Source organism: Panthera tigris, chromosome B1, assembly GCF_018350195.1.
Source record: "Panthera tigris isolate Pti1 chromosome B1, P.tigris_Pti1_mat1.1, whole genome shotgun sequence".
Taxonomy (NCBI): Eukaryota; Metazoa; Chordata; class Mammalia; order Carnivora; family Felidae; genus Panthera; species Panthera tigris.
The window spans coordinates 194,523,615-194,545,788 of record NC_056663.1 but is presented as its reverse complement, the minus strand read 5'-3'; the positions used below and the strand labels follow the sequence as shown (position 1 = coordinate 194,545,788).

Genomic DNA, 22,174 nt, shown 5'->3' with positions numbered 1-22,174 from the left:
ACTTCCTATGAATATTATTAATAAACAAAAGATCACTTATAATATGCGGTATTCATTATTTTACTTACAGAGTCTCCTGTCTTTGCTGAGACAAAGTGGCTACTAAAACCATTTTCCTGGCAAAACCGTAAATGTTTATCAGGTTTTACTGTTCGCATATGCTCCAAATCAACTAGAAAAGTGAACAAAAACAAACAGAACAAAACTCAGTATCAGAGTCAATCAATACATTGTTAACAAGTTTAAGTGTGACTTACTTTCCAATATTATATCCCAGCTTAGACACTATCTGTGTAACCTTGAGCAATTTCTTTAACCTCTTTATGCTTGAGTCTATAAATCTAAAAGCAGAGAATAACAAATAGACCTCCCTCATACAGTTATTTGAGAATGACTCCATGAACATTGCACAATGACCAGCACATGAAAAGTGCTCAAAAAACGGAAAGTACTCATTCCTATTATCTACAGCCTCAGGCACACTGATGAGACACAAAAAAGATCTCATCTCGGCATCACATGTTTAAACACAATGATTACAGTGGACTGTTGAACATCATGGGTTTGAACTTACACGTGGACTTCTACTGTATAGTACTCTAAATGTATTTTCTCTTCCTTATGACTTGCTTGATAGCATTCTTTTCTCTACCTTACTTTACTGAAAGAATATATAATACATATAGCGAATAAAAAATGTGTTCATTGACAGTTTATGTTATCAGTAAGCCTTCCAGTCAATAGCAGGCTGTTAGTGGTTATGTTTTGGGGAAGCCAAAAGTTATACATAGATTTTCGACTATACGAGGGATGGGCACACCTAACCCCCATGTTGTTCAAAGGTCACTGTAATTGAAAGCAAGATGCACTTCCCCAAGCATATTTAGTTTGAAACAACTTAATTACCTTAATAATTACAATAGTTCTATAATCCCTAGAAACTTTAATGTTAACACAAATACAAAATTAATTTTGTGCCAAAAGATAACAATATTTTGTTGCATGTTTACTTTATTTATAGCCACAGTTTGATTTCACAAAGATACAGCTCAGTTGCTTTCCAAATCTAAAGTGTACATTTTGAAAGTAATGGGCAAACGACTATTTCCTTGAAAGTTGTAGGTACTTTAAAGCAAAGCACGGTACCAAAGCCAATACTGGCTTTATCCAGCACAGTCTATTTTTTCAAATGTGATCCTTTATTGAACAGTTTCTCCTTTTACAACACTACAGACCCTATAAGGGTGTTGACTCAATGCCGTCAAATTATAAGGCAAATATATTCACAGGATTTAAGGACAACTAGGCTCTTTGAGTCAATATAGGAAAAAAAAACTTAAACTGATTTCCTGAGGAAGGGACCCAACTGACTTGTAAAAACTTGTAAATTTGCAAATCTACTAAGCCTACATAATAGTGGCAATTGATTATCAACTAAAAAATGCTCTCATACTACATAAAAGGCTTTATTTAATATTATATCGAAGGTCTTTAGTTTGTAGGCTCAACAGATCTTTCTCTAGGAGATTCCTGATCTAGTGGGGGATTTCTGAGTCCCATTTACACTGCTTAGCTTGGATAATGTGGAGCTTTTTTCCTTTCTGGCCACAAGTGCTGTTCCTTAAACATTACCGAGACCTTATTTACAAGAACAAGCCAAAAAATGTCCAGATACCACAGGCATCAATTTGTAGAAGACTAAAATACTGAGCTATTAGCACTGACATTTATACATCTAGTTTATCATAATATTGAGGCTAAAATGCTTTCCTAATGCAACATGAGTAAGAACAAATCATGTCACTAAGAAAATTACCCAATGAAATCACTGTCCAATTAAAAAGAAACAAACATGAAGTTTGTCACTTAATGTGTGTGTGCATTTGTCTTTTCAAATGGAATAGTCTATCAGTATTGTTTTTTCTTTCTCTTTCTTCCTCCCTACCACCTGTCCCCCAACTCCCTAACTACCACTTACATTTATCTATAGCATTGGGGAATTAACCACCCAAGTACGAGTTTTTTTCCTAATGAAGATAACCATGAGAAACTAGTACTATCACTGGTCAACTGAAAACAGCAGCAACATTTATCCAGCAAACATTTATTGAGTACCTATTATACACCAAGCACTGTGGGAGGCAGTGAGAACCCAAAGATAAGAAACATATAACCCATGGGGCGCCTGGGTGACTCAGTCAGTTAACTGTCTAACTTCGGCTCAGATCATGATCTCACGGCTCACAAGTTCGAGTCCCACATCGGGCTCTGTGCTGACAGCTCAGAGCCTGGAGCCTGCTTCGGATTCGTGTCTCCCTCTCTGTCTGCCCCTTCCCCACTCACACTCTGTCTCTGTCTCTCTCTCTCTCTCTCAAAAATAAACATTAAAAATAAAAAAGAAAGAAAAGACAAAAAGAAAAATATACAATCCAGGTCCTAAAAAAGCCACCACCCTACTTTTAGAACATAAAAGACCATCAGAAACGTTATTTTAAATAACTGAGAGTCTGACAAAGGAGACAGGAGATCAAGAAAAGGCCCTCACAGAACTTCACCACAAAGTTTTCCTCTGTTCTGTTAGAATTTGGTGGGCAACCCTGAAGAGGACACAGTTACTGGAATACTTAATTCTAAATAACCCAGACATGTACACCCTGAAGATAAAGTTATGGTGAGACAATGCTAAAATCTTTCCTTTCTTCACTTTTAAGAGCATCCTTAAGATTATTATCCAGTAGTCATCTATCATACATGCGATAATACTCTCACTGCTACCGTTTAATTTCTTTTATGTCCTTCAGTGAGCTACATCATCTTTCCAGTTCTCATATTTTATTTTTGAAAATGGAATAAAAATTTCCTAATAACAGTAATACATACTCATTTCCCAAACATTCTGGCGTATATCCTTCCAATATCTAAGCAACTGAAGGACAAAGGCATTAACATCATACATACGTGCAATTCCTTTCACCTCAACCACACTACAACTCTGCTTAAACATGGGCTTAACAATCCTTTTTTTTTTTTTTTTTAATTTTTTAAATGTTTACTTTTAAAGGAGAGAGAGACAGAGTGTGAGCAGGGGAGGAGCAGACAGAGGGGGAGACACAGAATCCAAAGCAGGCTCCAGACTCCAAGCTGTGAGCACAGAGCCCGACACAGGGCTTGAACCCACAAACCGTGAGATCAGGACCTGAGCCAAAGTTGGATGCTCAACCAAATGAGCCACCCAGGCTCCCCTGGGCTTAACAATTTCTAAGGACGGCCACTTTATTGATCATTCATTCATTTGGTTATATAGGAGTGCCTATTATGGCCAGGCACTGTCCTGGGTGCTGGGGACCCAAGGAGCTTACATTTTAGTAAAGGCAAGAGACTGACAAATAAAATAACATAGTATGGCAACTGCTAATAGGTCTTATGGAGAAAAATAAAGGGCACAGGAGGGGAAGTACTATTTTAAACAGGTAAGCCAAAGACCTTCAGAAGGCTAAGGGGCAAGGAAATCTGGGAAAAGCCTTCCAAGCAGAAGAAACTGTAAGGACAACGGCATTAAATGAAGATTATGCATAGCAGTAAAAGAAAAGCCAGGAGGCCAGAGTGGCTGAAATGAGTTAACAAGAAAGGGAAACAGTAGGGAATGAGGTTTAAAAAGCTAGGAACCAGATCACAAAGGGTGTGCAGGTCACATTTTATAAGGTTAATATGGGCTGCTCTGCAGAGAATAAACTACAGAGTCACATGTAAAGCAGAGAAGCCATTGAGGAAGCTACTGTAAAAATCGAAGAAAACAAGCAAACAAACAAACAGACAAACAAAACCATCAGGAAAGAAAACAGAGCCAAGAGAGACTGGGTTGCAGAGATTGTACGTATTTTTTTAAGTCCCTGGATCACACCACACCTGAACACAGCATAGTTATTGGGTTTTTCAGTTATGTAAGGCAATAAAATTCCCTCTAATCTTGTCCAAAAAAAAAAAAAAAAAAAAAAAAAAAAAAAAAAAAAAAAAATATATATATATATATATATATATATATATATATAAAAGAAAGAGAAGATGGTAGTTTGGACAATACTCTAGTTGGTAGCAGTAGAGATGATAAAAAGTAGGGCAGATTCTCAATATATTTTTGGAATAAAAAGTAAATACAAAATACTAATGGATTTGATGTGGGATGTGAGAGATTCTGAGAAATCACTTGCAGATAGTAACCTGGATTTAAGATGAGACACAGTATATTACAGGTCTTGTTCCAGCCACATTCAGCTACATAGGTGGGGGTGCATTCAAGCAGAGAAATTACTTACTAATTAAGCAGAGAAACTGTACCACGTACAATTACTGCAAAGAAGGCCAGGTAAATTGAGGACAGTAAACGTAAGGAAGTGATTATTTTGATGAAGCGTGAAATCCAAGTTGGGTAAAGAGAGGTTCAGGAAATTGAAAACTGTTAAGATGTAATTGGTAACTGATGTTAAGGTTTTGTGTGGGTCTAAAACTTACTGGAGTTGAGTTACTAAAGAAGCTGAGTTGGAAAGACAGGAGATAATGGACAGATTGGGATATATGAAATTAGTATCAATACTATGGGAAAAGCTCAGAAACTGTTAATGACTAGGTCTTCAGAATAACTCTGTTGGTGTTGATCGGGGGCAAGATGACCGGAGGTAAAGGATTCATGGAACATGAGAGACCAAGGACAGTCCATATGGATACTGAAACTACCAATGGTGACAGTGACAGCAATGGCGTGACTGTAACCCAGGTGAAATTTCTCTGAGAAATCCAAGGAATGATTCAGGCAGGGGTTGGCTGATAAGGCCAACAAATACAAGTAGCAAGAGGTATAATCACATGGCTTGATATTCAAATCTAAGGGTTTTAGGGAAGACAAAGGAGAATGGTCTGAAAAGAGGCATATGAACAAGGTCACCTATCCCACCTCCAGTCCTTACTGATAAGGTAGATAATGGGTCTTTAGGTATTGGGTCCTGAATCATTAGTTAACTGAGCTAACAACTCAAGACCCAATCTTGAATCTAAAGTTGTCACTTCATCCTTCATTTGGCCCTAATTCCAATGGAATACTAACTCCATAAGTTGATGTGATGGTTCAAAATTTATCCACTTGGGTAACTTTCAGGATAAAGTGCCCTGTATATTAGAATACAGAGACCGATTTTATGAGTAACAAGAAGTAAATGATGTTTAATAACCAATTATTCTAATAAGTCACATCACATCAAATATCATCATAAAGAGTTATTACAAAAAATTATTCATACACCAGTAGATGATCTTTGTTACTATTTTATTGATCTGGAGTGATATATTACATATAAGAACTACTCTCATACAAGAAATAACTTTTCTGAAATTCTCAATTGTTTGCACTAAGGCAAATATAGGGGAGAAAAAAAAAAAACTGTGGTTCTTCAAAAATTCACTGATTTACCTCAAGAAGTAAGACATGGTAAGTAAAGAATGCAGTCTCCAAAGCCAGACTGCCTAGGTTTGATTTCCTATTCTATTACCACTTGTGGAATTTTGAACAAATCAATCCCTTTATCTCAGTTTTCTCACCTATAAGAGGAGGCAATAACAATACCTACCTCATAATGTTACTGTGATAGATAAAATAAGGAAATACGTATAAAGCACATGCAGCACTGATTGGTACATGGTAAGGCGCATACTATGTGACTGGCACATACTCAGTAAGTATTAGTGTATTATGGTCTGTCTATCCATTCATTTATTCGTGAATTATTTACTCAGCACCTTGTAAATGCTATAACTGCTAGGAAGGCTAAGAGAAACACATGTAGACAGATATTATACAATGGAATTCTGAGACCAAGAGAACAATAGTGGTCTGTATAAGACAAGGTACAGCAAGAGAAAAGAGAAATGAAATTTCTAGAATTGCTCAGAGGGCTAGGAAAGATGTCACAGAGAAGATGATGCTTCAGTTGCCTCCTAAACGATGAGGGGAAAAAACAATCACACAACCTTGGGGATAGAGAGGATGAACATTCCTTAACAACATCAGCTAAAAAAAAAAAAAAAAATGTGCATGAGCATCTGGAAGAACCTGGCTTCCAAGAACTGGTGAAATCAGCAGGGCTGGGGCATGAGGGTCCTGTATGGGGTGCTAAGGAGTTCATACACATAAAGGTTCCACCTACACAGCCACATTTTCACCCATCTTACCTTATGTATTCCAGTCCACCTGAGCAAAACTATAGGCACAAAAAGGAAATCCCTCTGGGTGACATATATTAGCAAACCCTCATCTTTCCCCTGTTGGGTTCAAAGCACTTCCATTCACTATACAGTGACAACTCCTTGCTTCCAAATTCAGAGACCATTCAAAAGAAAATTACAAATGATAAAAAAAGGGTGCACTCCTACAGATTTGATGAATATGGCATTTTTTTTCCGTTTAGCCAGCTTGTATATGGAAATAGTTACCATTATCTGTAACTTTCAAAATAGAAGGTGGCAAGTGTTACACATGTGCAGCTGATGATTCTTCCTCCCCAAAATTGTAACAATCCTACATTAATCAACCTACAGATGACTCACTGGGGGAGGAGGAGCAGATGGGGAGTGACAGGAGCCAAGAGAGTAATGATGACAGTTTCATACGATGGCTATAGGAGACCTCTTTCATCTGAGACATAAAGGATGAGAACAAGCCAATCAGGCTAAGAGGAGGCTGGAGGAGAGAAATGTTGCAGTCACTGGAACTAGGACAAAACCAAACAGAGGAAAATGTGTACAACTGAGGAAAACCAAGAAACATAATGATCAAGAGTGGGGACATGTGGCATGTATAACAGGAAGATAGGAGCCAAATTCAGCAACATGAAGCCCTTGCAGGGTCATAGCCCATGGCACGATGTGATCTTGTGTTTTGAAAAAATTACTTGGATAGAAAAGATGAGGAGAAAGGATGGGAGGGCAAAAGCAGAGAGAAACCATTCTACGAGACTCCAGAAACAATCTAAACTCCGTTTCAAAATCTGCAAAACACTCGGACCTGGTAACACTCCTGGCAAATAGGTAAAGCACTCATCTAACTCACACATAAAAGAACCAAGGCTCACGGTGACTTAACCACAGACCCAATGCTAGTTGTCAGTAGCACCAGAATTAGAACCAAGCCATTCAATGTCTTGCAAAGAAGAATGAACATCAGCCTTGGGGATGATGTTTCCTTATTTTATCTAACATCAACCTAACAGAGATTTAGTTAAAAGAATATAGATATACAAACTTTAAATCCTCATCATTATAAAAAAGTAAACTATTAAATACCTGGTTACTACTTATTAGTACTTTAAAAGTATTCATTACTAACAGTAAATCATAAAATTGAGCCCATCAACATTATAAACTAAGATACTCTTTGCCTTAGCACTTGATTATATAAAGTCTTTTGCAAAGTACTTGCAGCTGTACAAATTGTGAAATTACATAATGTTTAAAAATGATCCATCATGATTAGCCCAAATATGACAAGTAAAATACCTTTAATAATGTACTAAATTTGATTTACATGTGCTTAAAATATGTATATATTTTGACTTCTAAAACACACACACTAATATTAATTAGCCAAGTATGTGAGAACTTCTCTTTGTAAGTCCTATTTGTTTACTGGCATTCAGGCATCCTTATTCAGGACCTCCACTACATCTACCAATAGGATTACTGATATAATGAACAGAGCAGTCTTCAAAGTTATAGTACCAAATGTAATAAATAGCTTAAAAACTAGGTATATTAAAAAAAACATATCAAATGTATAATAATCAGAGCTACTGATAAGAGACTAAGTGATGAAAAATTTTAAGATTTTTAAAATCTAAAAAACATAATAGTATTTTTTTTATTTTGGTCTGAAACTTTACAATATTCCTATTTTCCTAATATTCATTTTTCAACATGATATAAAAACAGATTCTATAATGAATATGACTTTTTCATCCAAGCCCGAATGTATTACTACAGGTTTTTACAAAAAGGGAAAGCGCTCTACGATGCTAATTATTATTGTCTATATATATGCTAAATATTAATGTCTATTCCCTATCAGTGGAAAGAAAGCATTAAAAGGATAAACTGGTTTTGCCCCTCAGTTCATATATGATGGCAGAAACAGAATATTCTCCGTGAAATGACTGTAAAATATGTTGCTGTCTAACTTAAAGAAGTAAAAGCAAAATAGAAACACAGCACTTGTACAGATTTTCACAGTAATTTTTAGGGTATCAAGGAAACATCTAGAGTGTTGATCTGGTTATACTCAATTCAAACAAACTACTTGTCACATTAACTACCTCCAGGAAGTTACTCCAAACACAAAATAAACTGTTTATGCCCCTACTCAGATAGATAACATGACAGATTGTTATTAGTTGAAGACAGATGAAATACATTAATTTGATTGTGAGCATGTGTTTAATTTTACCCTGCCATGTACACTCTCTAATGCTGTCTTTCTCTGATGACACAGTAAATCATACTGTATTAGAAGAATTGCTAATGCCACAAAATAAAAAATTACCAGAACTTGACTTTGTAGATTCTTAAACCAACCTTCTTAAAAAAACATAACTGCCTGGAAATCACTGTGTTCCACAGATAAAGAAAAAAGGTGTCATCAAAGAAACTACTTTAGTTTCTAGTATAAATTTAAAGACCTCAACGCAGTTTACCATTTTTCCTGTACACTAGATGTTTTATATGGGTGTACATACATATATATATATATATATATATATATATATATATATATATATATGTGTGTGTGTGTGTGTGTGTGTATGTGTGTGTGTATATACTAGTTTTTGTATTTATTTATCAAATGTCTCTTCCTTTCTTTTCCATTGTCTACTGTGTTTTAAGTGTTTAACCTTATCAATGTGTATAAGCACTTTCTTTGATAAGGACATTTGCCAAATTTGTTCCAAACATTCCCCTCAGGTTAGGATTTTCCTTTCAATTGTTTCATGATGCTTTAGAAACACAGAAATTCGGATTTCATGAAATCAAATACACTGAGATGGCAAACTCATTACTTAAGACCTGCTAATTTGGTTCTTTTGTTACGTGCAGCTAAAAACAAAAGCTGATGAGCACAGGAAAGCACAGAACACAAGAGCCACTGACAAAGTTGGTGTTGAATAAAGACAAAAACATTTTTAAGCTCTTAAAAGAAATAAAAGGATCAACTGTGTCTAAAATAATACGCAGTGGACCCTCGAAGGACTGAGTTTGAGCTGCATGCGTCCACTTGCGTGTTGGCCTTTCTTTTTTCTTTTTTGAGTTCCAGTCCCACTTCCTTTTTATTTAAATAACCAAAGCCACTGCCTTGGCACAGCAGAGGGAGGCTGGGCTGGAGTAAGAGGCAGCAGTAAGTAGTATGACCTACGGGGGGGGGGGGGGGGGGGGGGGGGGGGGGGGGGGGAGGGGTGGTGGAAGGGAAGCAGTGCCTGAGTCACACCGGGCTCCCCACACGGGCGCCCCACACCCCTCCGTCAGGTTCGGCAGTCCCGGCTGTGGGATTAGGGGCACCAGAGAGGAGACATCAGGTAATGATGTCTCACCAAGTCCCAGAGACCTTGGGGATGGGGACTAAGTCAGCTCTGGCCAGTGGCAGAGCCAGGGCATCCCAGTCTGGGGTCACGGGGCCTGGGCTGCAGTGGCAGCTAAGGTTTGTCCGGCAATGTTGAAGACACCAGAAGCTAAGCCTTGCCGGGCCTCTGAGCGCTGGCATCTGTTCGACAGTACAAGGAGCGGACCTGCCTGCACATCACACTTCCCAGGACAGTGATGCCGGTGAAGAGAACATCAGATGACAAAACCACAAACAACAGCAAGGAAAAGATTAGGACGAAGGATAATAGTTGCCTCCAGAGCTAGAAAGAGGATTGATAAAGACACTTCATGGGCCTCTGGGGTGCTTGGCAATACAATGCTCTGTTTCCCAACCCGGGAATGGCTCTTCTCTCATCTGTACGTAGATTTTACATATTCTTATGTACATAGATCTCACTATATAAAACTTCCTATTAAAATGATAATCATGACAGTCTTTTCCTCAAACCTATTTTTTCATATGATCATAAAGAAGGTTCATTGCTGCAAAAACACTGACAGTTTTCATAGTTTTTCCCAAGGACCTTGATCAATCCTTTATCAAAGCCTATTCTTTTGACCTCCTATATGCGCCATGAGTCCTGTGGATTTTCTCTTCAATTATTTACCACCTGACTCTGCCAGAGCCTCATTTGTTACTTACTTTGCTTCTAATAATCCTGCAACATGTTCACAGATTCTCTATATTGTTACAGAATTTGCCTAATCCCTTTGCATTGCATTTGTATTGTAGTCACATACGTATCACAAAGCAACGTGTAAGAATCCTGAAGTGATAAGGAACATGAACTCCGTAGAGTCACGAGACCAACACCAACAGCAGCCAGAATCAACAGGACAGGAGGGAGTATGTGAGAACTCATATTATTTCCTCAACTTATTTAGCTTCATTAGATCACCTAAATTCTTTCTGGCGATAGATAATGGATAACTACTTCTCCTCTAACTTCATGCTAAAATGAAATAATAGGTCGAAATGAGAACACGGCACCACAGAGTAAGTAAATCTTTCTACATCTGTGGCTGTCTACAACTTACTATTGCTTTCTAGAACATGTGTGCATAAATCATGAAGATTAGCATTAGCCCACATGCCAAAAGCCTAAGGGAACTGGGAAATCAATTCACGTTTTAAACATTCTCCACAGGAATTCTCACTAGGGAATCGCATACCTGCACAGAACTATATAGGTTTGTGTGCAAAATTCTGCATGATATATATGTAATAGATAGGTATAATAGACACAATAAGGTCCAAGTTCACTTATGCCTTTCATACACAGACTTGCATGGGACAAAAAAAAAAGTGTACCTGTCTTGCCTAGATACCAGCATACCCTGGGATCTTGCAAAGAACAGAAGCCACAGTGAGAATTGCCTCAACTGGCAATGACACTATGGTTATCCAATTCTTCTTTATATTTTCCAATTCCCCACCACAGACTAGATCTACTGAGAGAGGCGCAATGAAAGAACATCATTTCAAATAGCAACAAAAAGGAAACAGTAAAAGAACAGAGGGCAGTCAGACCAGCTAACATACACAAAGCAGCGCAGTTTTCCACGTGCTTTACTCCTGTATCGTATCCGTTCATCCTCACAGCTACCGTCGTTGACAGATGAAACAAGTGAGGCACGGAAAGGGTTTAGGACTTCTGGAAGGACACACATCTAGCGAGGAGGGGAGCCAGAATTCCACCCCAAGGCAATCCAGCTCCAGAGTCTGCGTTCTCCACTCCCGCACAACTTGCCCTTCACACGTGTAGTGTTCCGAGACGGTCTGTTTCTCATACCGCGTCCTTTCAGGCATGGTATCCCAAGTCGAACAGTCCACTTGCTTTCACCGCCACAGAGGACACCTCTGGACGGACACAACACAACTTAGAGATCTTTCCGCCCGCTGATGGACACGCAAGCTTCTCCCAGTTGTTGGCTATTACCAACAACGAAGCACTGTGATCATTCACAGTACACGTCACCTGACACACATGGGAAGCAGTCTGAGATACACGGCAGAGTAAAACTGTTGAATCATACTCTACGAATGTTCACTGCTTCTCGGCCTTTTGGCTAAGACCAAGCATCGTCTATGAATGTTCTTCACAGATTAACGCCAAGTCATTTTCAAAGCGATTGTACCAATTTATAATCCACCCAGTAATGAGTATGAATTCTTATAGATTCATATTATGTCTCCATCGCTGTTATTCTGAGGCTTCTTGATCTGTATCTTATTTCTTACCTGTGGTCCTATTTTGCATTTCCTTCTTAGTGATGAGACTGCACTTATTTTCACCTCTTTGGGTCATTTGTCTTTCTTATTCTGTGAAATCCCTATTTCTGTTTTATTTCCATTTATCTAATGAGTTGTCTTTTCCTCATATATCTGTAAAGTATACTAACCTTTTGTCATTTACTTTTATTATAAATACCTTCTCCCAGTTTGTGGCTCATCTTTTGAATTCTCTAATGTGTCACCTGAGAGAGGCAAACGTGTTTATCTTATGTGGTTGATATATTCAATATTTAACTGCATCTTGGTTAAGAAACCCTTCTATGTACCAAGGTAAGAGAGAAATTCCTTTATTTTTTTCTTCTAAAAAGTTGTGCCAGGGAACCTGGGTGGCTCAGTCGGTTCGACTCAGGTCATGATCTCACAGTTTGTGGGTTCGAGCCCTGCGTCAGGTTCTGTGCTGACAGCTCAGAGCCTGAAGCCTGCTTCGGATTCTGTGTCTACCTCTCTCTCTGCCCCTCCCCCATTGCACTCTGTCTCTCTCTGTCTCTCAAAAATGAATAAACATTAACAGAAGACCATGGGGGAGGGAAAGGGGGGAAAAAAACTTACAGAGAGGTAAGGAGGCAAACCGTACGAGACTCTCAATAACTGAGAATCTCTTAATAACTGAGAATAAACTGAGGGCTCATGGGGGGTGGGAGGTCGGGGAAAGTGGGTGATGGGCACTGAGGAGGGCGCCTGTTGGGATGAGCACTGGGTGTTGCATGGAAACCAATCTGACAATAAATTTCATATTAAAAAAAGAAGAAGAAAAATTTAATAATAAATAAATAAACAGTTGTGCCATTAACATTTCATTCCAAGTGAACAGTTTTTTGTGTATGGGAATAACATAGCGATCCATTTTCTTTTTCAAGTAAACAACTGTCCTAGGACTACTTATTAAACACTCTACTCTTTCTCCAAGGTCTCCAAGACCATTTTCAAAATAACATCAAAGTTCCATTTACGTGAGCTTCGTTGCCAGTACCTCTACTGTGTTTCCTGGAATGAACTCCACATTGTCGTTATTAAAAGCTACTTATAAAAAGTCTTGATCACTGGCAGGGCAAAGGTTCCTCACCTAATTCTGAAGCATAGTGACTATTCTTGGTCCTTTACTCTTCCACATACATTTTAGATTTGGCTTACTTAAACACCACACACACAAATACCATCTGACTTTTACTGAAATGATGCTGGATCAATAACTCAATTTGAGAAAAACTGACAATTTTATAATACTGAGCCTTTGTAGCCTTGAATACAGTATTTTTCTTATTTGGGTCTTCTTTATGCTTATACACTGTTCTCAACACAGGGATTTTCTTTTTTTTTTTTTTTTTTTAAAGTTTATTTACATTTATTTTAAGAGAAAGAGCAAGCAAGGGAGGGGCAGAGAGAGGGAGGGGCAGAGAGAGAGAGGGAGAGAGAATCCCAAGCAGGCTCCACACTGTCAGAGTGACCCTCAACACAGGGATTTTCAACATAGTTAATCACATCTGAGAATTTGGTCATTTTGTTTCATTTTTAACCTGTACATCTTATATCTTTTTCTTACTGTTTTACAATAGCCAGGACACCTTAAGAATGATGTTGAATATGAGAGTCGTGGGAGGAGACATTCTTGCCTTGTACTTGATCTCAGGAGGAAAGTATTCACCCTGTGACTACTAAGTATGATATTGACTACAGGTTTTTCATAAGTTCCATTTACCAGGTTGAAGAAGTTCCTTCTCATTCGTAGTTTGCTCAGAGTTAAAACGGATGTTGAATTTTATCAAATGCTTTTTAGATATCTACTGAAATTATCAAACGGCTTTAAACTCCTTTAGCCTATTAATAGAGCAAATTATATTAATTGATTTTGAATACTGAATTAGCCTTGAATTTCCAGGATAAACCCCCACTTGGACATGACATAGTATCTTTTTTATTCTGTATATTGCTAAATTCACTGTTAGTATCTGTTAAAGATTTTTTGTGTGTGCATCTGTGTTCATGAGGAATATTGGTCCGTAGTTTTCTTATAGTGTCTTTACCTGATTTCAGTACCAGATTAATGCTGCTGTTGTGAATAGGGAAGTATATCCTCTTTGGTTTTCTGGAAGACTTTATATACAACAGGTATTATTTCTTCCATACGTGTTGGTAGAATTCATAGGTAAAAACATCTGGGCTTGTAGTTTTCTTTGTGAGAACATTTTAAACTACGAATTCGATTTCTGCAGTATTCAGTTTACCTGTTTCTTCTCAAATGAACTCTGGTAGTTTCTATCTTTATAGGAATTTATTTAATCTAAGTAGCCAAATTTATGGAAGTAAAATTTTTCTTAATATTCTCTTATTCTCCTTATAATACCCGCAGGATGTGTAGTAAATTCTTCACTTTTGTTTCTGATATTGTCATTTGTGTCTTATTTTTTTCATGCTCAGTTTGGTTAGAGGTTTATCGATTTTACTGTTCTGATTTCAAAGGACCAGTTTTTGGTTTCATAGATTTCTCTACTGCTTTGGATTTCTACTTTTGCCTTCACTTTTCCCTCTCTTCTGCTTGCTTTAGGCTTAATTTGCCCTTCATTTTCTAGTTTCTAAGGAGGAAGCTTAGATCACTGATTTTTTGAAATTTTTTTTTCTTTGCAAATATAAGCATTTAACAATGCTAACAATTTCTCTCTAAACACTAACACTTTGCTGCATCCCATAAATTTTGATATGCAGTATTTTCATTTTTGCTAAATTCAAAATATTTAATTTTTTCTGACTTCTTCTTTGACCCATTGGTTACTTAGTGAGTTAATTTCTAAATATTTGGGGATATTACAAATATCTGTTACTGATTTCTAGTTTCATTCCATTATTGACAGTAAACACATTCAATTCTTTTCAATTTTTAAGACTTTTTTATAGGCCAAAATATAATGTCTTGTTCCGTGTGCACTTGAAAGCAACATTTACTCTGCCACTGTCAGATGGAATGTTCCATAAATGTCCATCACACCAATCAGCTGGTCAATGTTGTTCATGTCGCTATGTCCTGACTGATTAACGGTGTATATGCCCTGTCAGTATTGAGAGCAGTGAGAAGTCTTGCCAGTAGTGAGAAATCTCAGCTGCAATGGTTCATTTGCCTATTTTTCTTTACTATCAGTTTTTGCTTTAAGTATTTTGAAGTTATGTTTGTGGGTTTATACACATTAAGGATTATGATTACTTTTTTGTGAAGTAACCCTCTGAATATTATGTAATATCTTTTTTTAATCCCTGAACTAAATTCCTTGTTATTAATTTTCTACTCCAACTTTCTTCTGATTAGTGTTTGCAGAATATATCTTTTTCATTCCTTTTATTTTTAACCTGTCTATATCTTCATATTTAAAGTGGGTTTCTTATAGATAGCATATAAGTGGTCCTTGTGTCTTTATCCATTTTGAATATCTTTATATTTTAATTTATGTATTTAGACAAGGTTTTGGCAAACTTTTCTCTGTTCAGTGTCAGACAGGAAATATATTAGAGTTTGTGGGTCATACGTTCTTCATAGCAACTACTCAGCTCTGCCTTTGTGGTGAAAATAACAGCCACAAACACAGTAAAATATAAGTGTGGCTCTCTTCCAATAAAACTATGAATGGTCGATTTTCATATAATTTTCGGAATATCATTCTTTTGATGTTTTTCCAACCATTTAAAAATATAAAAAACATTCTTAGCTAGTGGCCATACAAAAAGAGGATATGGGCCATAGTTGGCTGACCCCTGCTCTACACTACTGGTCAAATCACTCTTCTGTAGCTCTCAGGAGAAAATCTAAACTCCTTAAAACATTATCTCTGTTTCTCAACTCTCCTTGCCTTACACCCTAACTTCCAGCTGGGACAAATGTAAATTTCCCTTATATTTCAGACTGTTTCCTAGCTTCTAAAGTCCTGGACTGGTCTTTCTTGGCCTTCTCTGTATGGTACATTCCTTAAGGGATGAGACATATCCCTTAAGATTCTGTTTACATATTTACTTCTGCTGTAAAGTGCCCCTGTGTGCCAAGCACATCACTCTAGGACAACACTATCATATGTCTCCTCCACCATTGTGCTTGGTACAGCAAAGGCATGAATGAATGGATACTTTTAAATGTAAGTAGAAACTGAATGTGTGCAAATACTTACAATAATAACAGTCAAATTCTAACACACAATTGTTTTTAATGGTCATCAGCATGTGTTTTAACCAAACTGATTTTAGAAAAAAAAATTTACTTCTCATAAAAGCTGAAAGCATTTTCTTAATTATAAAATGTCCCTTTGACTTTGATATTAAACTATAACAAACTCTCAGAAGGTGGTGCTAGCCCAAATGTCAATAAGCAAGAATACAGATAATTCCTAACAGAACACTTCCTCTGAAAGAGGAAAATTTCACTCCCGAACCTAAGATTAAATGTAAAATTTAATCAATTCGTATAAATTCTTAAATACAGAATAGTGATCAGTAATTTTTAATGCTTAAAAAAAAGAGATCCCAAAGAAACAAGGAGCTTAACTGCAAACCTAGAAAACACTAATCTCCACTGACAAAGAATTCAGTCCAGTCTCAATATATTGGTGGATCAAGGTGTAACTCTATGGCTATATGTAGCAGTGGTGAGGAAGAAGACGGAATAAAAAATGAAACAAAATTATACAATCATTTTGGTGTTCAATTTTAAATAAAAAAATACGTTTTTAAACTGAAACTAAAACGGGCAAATTCAGTTGATAAGTTTTAACAGCACTCACTTGTTTTTTGTTTTCAGACACCTGCCATTTTGGGGTTTTTTTTGTTACGACTGAACAGACCACTCTGTACTTTTTGGCTAGCCCCAAATTACAGAAAAATTCTAAAGTAAGATTTAATAAACACTTCTGAAGATTCTTAAAACTCTACATTCAGGTATTCATTTTCAAAAAATTTATCATTTTTGTGTAGAAAATCTGTGTCTCCTAATAAAAATGTAAACCCATATTTGAGAAGTCAATGCTTGTATTGGAAGATTCAGTGAAAATCTTCTGGCTGAGGAGGATACAAACCACCTAGGCAAAATCTCAAATCTAAGACTGACTTAAAACTATCAGTCTTTCTTTTACTGGGGTATGTAACTAAATGATACATCCTAACATTAAAATACATTCAAACAGGGGTGCCTGGGTGGCTCAGGTCATGATCTCATAGTTCATGAGTTCGAGCCCTGCATCAGGCTCTGTGCTGAGAGCTCGGAGCCTGGAGCCTGCTTCGGATTCTGTGTCTCCCTCTCTCTCTATTCCACCTCCACTCACTCTCTTTCTCTCCCCCTCTCAAAAATACATAAACATTAAAAAAATTAAAATAATATGGGGTGCCTGGGTGGCTCAGTCAGTTAAGTGTCTGACTTAGGCTCAGGTTATGCATGATCTCACAGTTCATGAGTTCAAGCCCCGCATCAGGCTCTGTGCTGACAGCTCAGAGCCTGGAGCCTGCTTCGGATTCTGTGTCTTCCTATCTCTCTGTTCCTCCCCTGTGCTCTCTCTCTCTCTAAAAAAAAAATAAATAAAGATTTTTAAAAAATTAAAATAATAAAAATAAATAAAAGACATTCAAATAGATACAAATACAGCACAGAGTACTTCTTATTCAAAATTAAACCCTAGAGGAGTGCCTAGCTGGTTCAGTCAGTGGAGCATTCAACTCTTGATCTTGGGGTTGTAAATTTGAGCCCCATGTTGGGTGTAGAGATTATTTAAAAAAATTTTTTTTAATCTTAAAAAAAACATAAATCTCAGAAATATCTCTCATAGGTGCAATATGTTCTATGAAGCTGAAACAATAAACACACGTGTTTACACCCAAAAGAGGCAAAAGAAAGCTGTCAGCCTATATGAATTATACTGTAAATTAGAGATTACAGAAAATCCAACTGAAAACTACAGTGTATCTTTAGATAGGTAACTTTACTTATGTTAATGAATCATCTGATTCTGAGGCTATCAAAAAACAGACTTCTTTTAAAAGAAAAACTTTTAATAAGAAAAGCTGACAGCCTTCCTGCTAATTACATATCAGTAATGCAACCAATATTTATGGATAAAATTCTGAGATTTCTTAATGAATATTGTAATCGTGGGAGAGCAATGAAAAGGAAACTACTGAACTCTGATTCCCCTTTTTCAGAATACTCACTATTTCAAAAATAAATGAAGATTACACCTTGAGAATTTAGAATGAATAAGCATTAAAGCTTTTTAGATGAGAGAACCTAATAAGAGTTTTCCATTCCTCTTTCCATTCCTCTTATCACTTTCTCAGTTTACTGGGATCTATTATTCATTTAAGTTGGACTCTTGATTCACTGTCTCTCTTATAATAGTGAACATTATAGAAGTCATGGTTCTTGAATTCAGAAATAATCACAAAGAAATAATCATAAATAGAAAAATAAGTAACCTACAAGGCATCCAATCAGTAAAAATTTTAGGTAGCTCTTCAAAACACAGCTTTAAAAAACAGGTCTGCATTCAAGAAAAATACATAGGTTTAAAACCATCAGTGAAAAAATACATATACAGAAAGAGATTGAAAGAATACATGCACATATTAATAAGTGGTCGGTTCTGTTAGGTAGAATTATGAGTGATACTTTTTTTGTCTTCATAGGTTTCTGCATTTTCCACATTTTCTAAATCGAGTATGTAATGATAATTTTTTTTAATTTTTATTTTTTTTAGCATTTATTCATTTTTTGAGAGGCAGAGAGAGACAGTATGAGTGGGGAAAGGACAGCGAGAGAGGGAGACACAGAATCCAAAGCAGGTTCCAGGCTCTAAGCTGTCAGCACAGAGCCTGATGCGGGGCTCGAACTCATGAACAGTGAGATCATGACCTGAGCTGAAGTCAGACGCTTAACCAACTGAGCCACCCAGGAATGATCATTCTTTACTTTAAAATTCTACAAAACATCTGTTACATAGTAATTGTAGAATAACTCTAGAATAACACTATAACAATGCCTTAGAATACATTACACAGTGACATATATTAAATACTCCACTATGCTAAAACTTCAATGAGACATAAATGTACGGAAAAATGAGTTTTTAAATAAGTATATCAATGGCATCTTTGGCATCAATGGCACTGTAAGAAGTTATGAAGTTACTCCACTAATATTTAACAATATATTTTATTAAAATTTAATAATATTTTCAGATCTCCCTGTCTGGAATCAATTCATTCAATAATTATTTACTACATTGTCTTTTAAATGTGTCTTGGAAAAAAATAAAGCATTACAATAAGATCTCATGTGGGGCAAAAGTGGCATCAATTAATTTGAGTGGTCAGAAACAATTCTATTGCCAACAAAAAAGTCAACCTCAAAAGTCAAAACATTCAACCTCTGATACTAAATAGTTATGCTAAAAAAAAAGATATGCAAGCCAATTCCAATGAAGAATCAATCACATGTCACTGAAAGCTGTTCAAACTTTAAAGTTGCCAAAAAGAAAACTTTATGCTGATCATCACATCACATTACATTATATGGCTATAGCATAATGCAAAGCTATGTCTGAATGTCAGTTGTCAAACATGTTTCATTATGCCTCTGCCACACAGAGCTGATTTAAAGTGACATTTGTGTCTCACTCTAGACCCTTTAAATGTGAGGACTTCTTTGGGTTTTTTGTACCTTCCCCAGCTCAATGTTTTTTGTGACATGAGTCTTTTTGGTAAAAAAGACTTCAACTATCTTTAAAATATGCCTGTTGGGGCGCCTGGGTGGCTCAGTTGGTTGAGTGTCTGACTTCGGCTCAGGTCATGATCTCACAGTTCCTGAGTTCGAACCCCGCGTCGAGCTCTGTGCTGACAGGTTGGAGCCTGGAGCCTGCTTCAGGTTCTGTGTCTCCCTCTCTCTCTGCCCCTCCCCTGCTCATGCTCTCTCTCTCTCTCTCTCCATCAAAAATAAACACTAAAAAATTTTTTTAAATAAATAAAATAAAGAATAAAATAAAATATGCCTGTTAAATGTTTTTAAAACCAGCCCTTAAGCACAATAAGGATTTTTTAATCCAAACTGTTATTTAAGGCTCAAAGTACCATTAATATGCCAGATGAAATATTAAAAATGAGAATACATAGCAGTATTTTTAAAAAATAAGGAAAAGGTGCCAAGAGTAGAAGAGAAAAAAATTCCTGGAAGATAAAATGAGCTGGCAGAAACAACTCTCTAAGTACGGGATCTAATATAAAAGGTTTCTATATGAATCCTAGAACGGGTAAAGTGTATCAATCAGGGTTGGATCAAAGAGGCAGAACCGGTCTGGTGATAAAGAAGAAGTATTTGTTGTAGGAGTTAGACCTTGGGTGCAGAAGCTTTTGGAGCAGTAGGTGCAGTATGCTGCCTCTGCATCTAATCTTGAGCCTGAAGTCACTACAGGTCAGCCAGACCAGCAGTCAGCAAGGGAACTGGATAAGAAGAGGAGCAAAGACAAATTGGAACCTGTGAGGATGAGCTAGAACTGATAAACACAAGAACAAACTGGAACCAGAGCGCCTGCTAGGCGTTCGACTTCAGCTCAGGCATGATATCACAGTTCATGAGTTTGAGCCCCACAATGGGCTCTGTGCTGACACCTCAGAGCCTGGAGCCTGCTTTGGACTCTGTGCCTCCCTCTCTGTACCCCTCCCCTGCTTGAGCTCTGTCTCAATCTCTCTCTCTCTCAAAAACGAATAAACATTAAAAAAAGAAAAAAAGAGAAAGAGAGAAAGAGAGAAAGAAAAAGAGAGAAAGAAAGAGAGAGAAAGAAAGAGAGAGAGAGAAAGAAAAAGAGAGAAAGAAAGAGAGAGAGAGAGAGAGAGAAAGAAAGAAAACCATGTGCAATCCTATAACTACAACGTGAGCAAACAAATCAGGGACACTACACTGTAAGAGAGCTGACACAGTGCCTGGTACTCAGCACTGACGAGAGACTACGAGAGACAAAAAGCATGCAGCATGCCTGTCACTTCCTGTGCAAAATGTAACCAGTACTATCCAAAACAAAACACAGAAGGAAATTTGGGGGAACATTTTCAGGTCAGCCAAGGTGACCACCAGAGAGAGAAAACAGATCAGTAACTCCACATAACCTCAAATTTTACAAAGATACAAAGAGTGAAAGACAGCTATACAGATTGGGAAATCAGTGGTAAATCGGTGCAAAGAAATTCCTCAACTTCAAAATGGACGGGGGGGGGGGGGGGGTGCCTCAGCTGTTGCTTGCCTGTATATCTAAATTCAAAGAAATTCCTCAACTTCAAAATGGACGGGGGGGGTGCCTCAGCTGTTGCTTGCCTGTATATCTAAATTAAATTAAGCCTGACCTTTCAACATCCTACCAATACACTATGTTCAGGGCGAAATATACTGCAAGCCCTGAGATCTGTCCTCACATTCATAACAACTGCTAAGAAAATCCAAATTGGCTTTCATCATACATTTTAAAACCCGGATCAGCTACTAATACTATTCAATTCTATCTACACATTTAAATAGGAAGAAGCAAGCATCTATAGATCGTAAGGAATCAAAAACATGAATGTGAGGCCACAGAGCTATTGGCTCTCAAGAAAGAGTCAATTAAAAAAATGAAGAACAATGCAAAAAATAAAACATGCAAGCATCCTGTCCTTCTCATCTCCAGTCTCTTCCTGTTTGCCTTCTGGGGGCTGCTGCTACAATTCTGCTTCTTTCATTTCTGCATCATGGTAGAGACGATGGCTGCAGCGGGGTGTGGAGGTCAGTGAGGAAGACCGGGCTCGTCTGGGATAGTAACATTCTGTATTTGATAAGGATTTAGGTTTTACAGGTGTGTGAACTGTCAAAAGCAACAAATGGTACTTGAAATCTTTTTCATTTCACTGTCATTAAATCTCACCACCAGAAAAAAAAAAAAAAAGGAACTCTAAGTAATGATATATACAATGAAATGTTTAGGTTTAAAGAGCACTGTCTGCAACTTATTTTGCAAGGCATCAAAATGTAGCTGAACCGCTAGACTGATAGAGGGGTGGACAGATGAACAGATACGTGGTAAAGCAAAAACAGCAAGACAGTCATTATAAACTCTACATCAGGGGTCAGTAAACTATAGCCGGTGGGCCGCATGTGGTCTGCCACCTGTTTATGTTATGGCCCATGAGCTAATAACATGGTTGTACATTTTTTAAAGGTTG

The 22,174-nt window shown here is 37.2% G+C and overlaps 1 protein-coding gene across 3 annotated transcripts in view; it reads right to left on the bottom strand.

Moving 5' to 3' along the window:
* Positions 1–22,174, bottom strand: part of RAB28 (RAB28, member RAS oncogene family) — an 85,264-nt gene that overhangs the window by 15,024 nt on the left and 48,066 nt on the right. For all 3 annotated transcript variants that reach the window (XM_042984920.1, XM_042984921.1, XM_042984923.1), the window contains exon 5: positions 69–172. In XM_042984920.1, the coding sequence (XP_042840854.1) occupies positions 69–172 (104 nt within the window). The remainder of the gene's footprint in view (positions 1–68; positions 173–22,174) is intronic.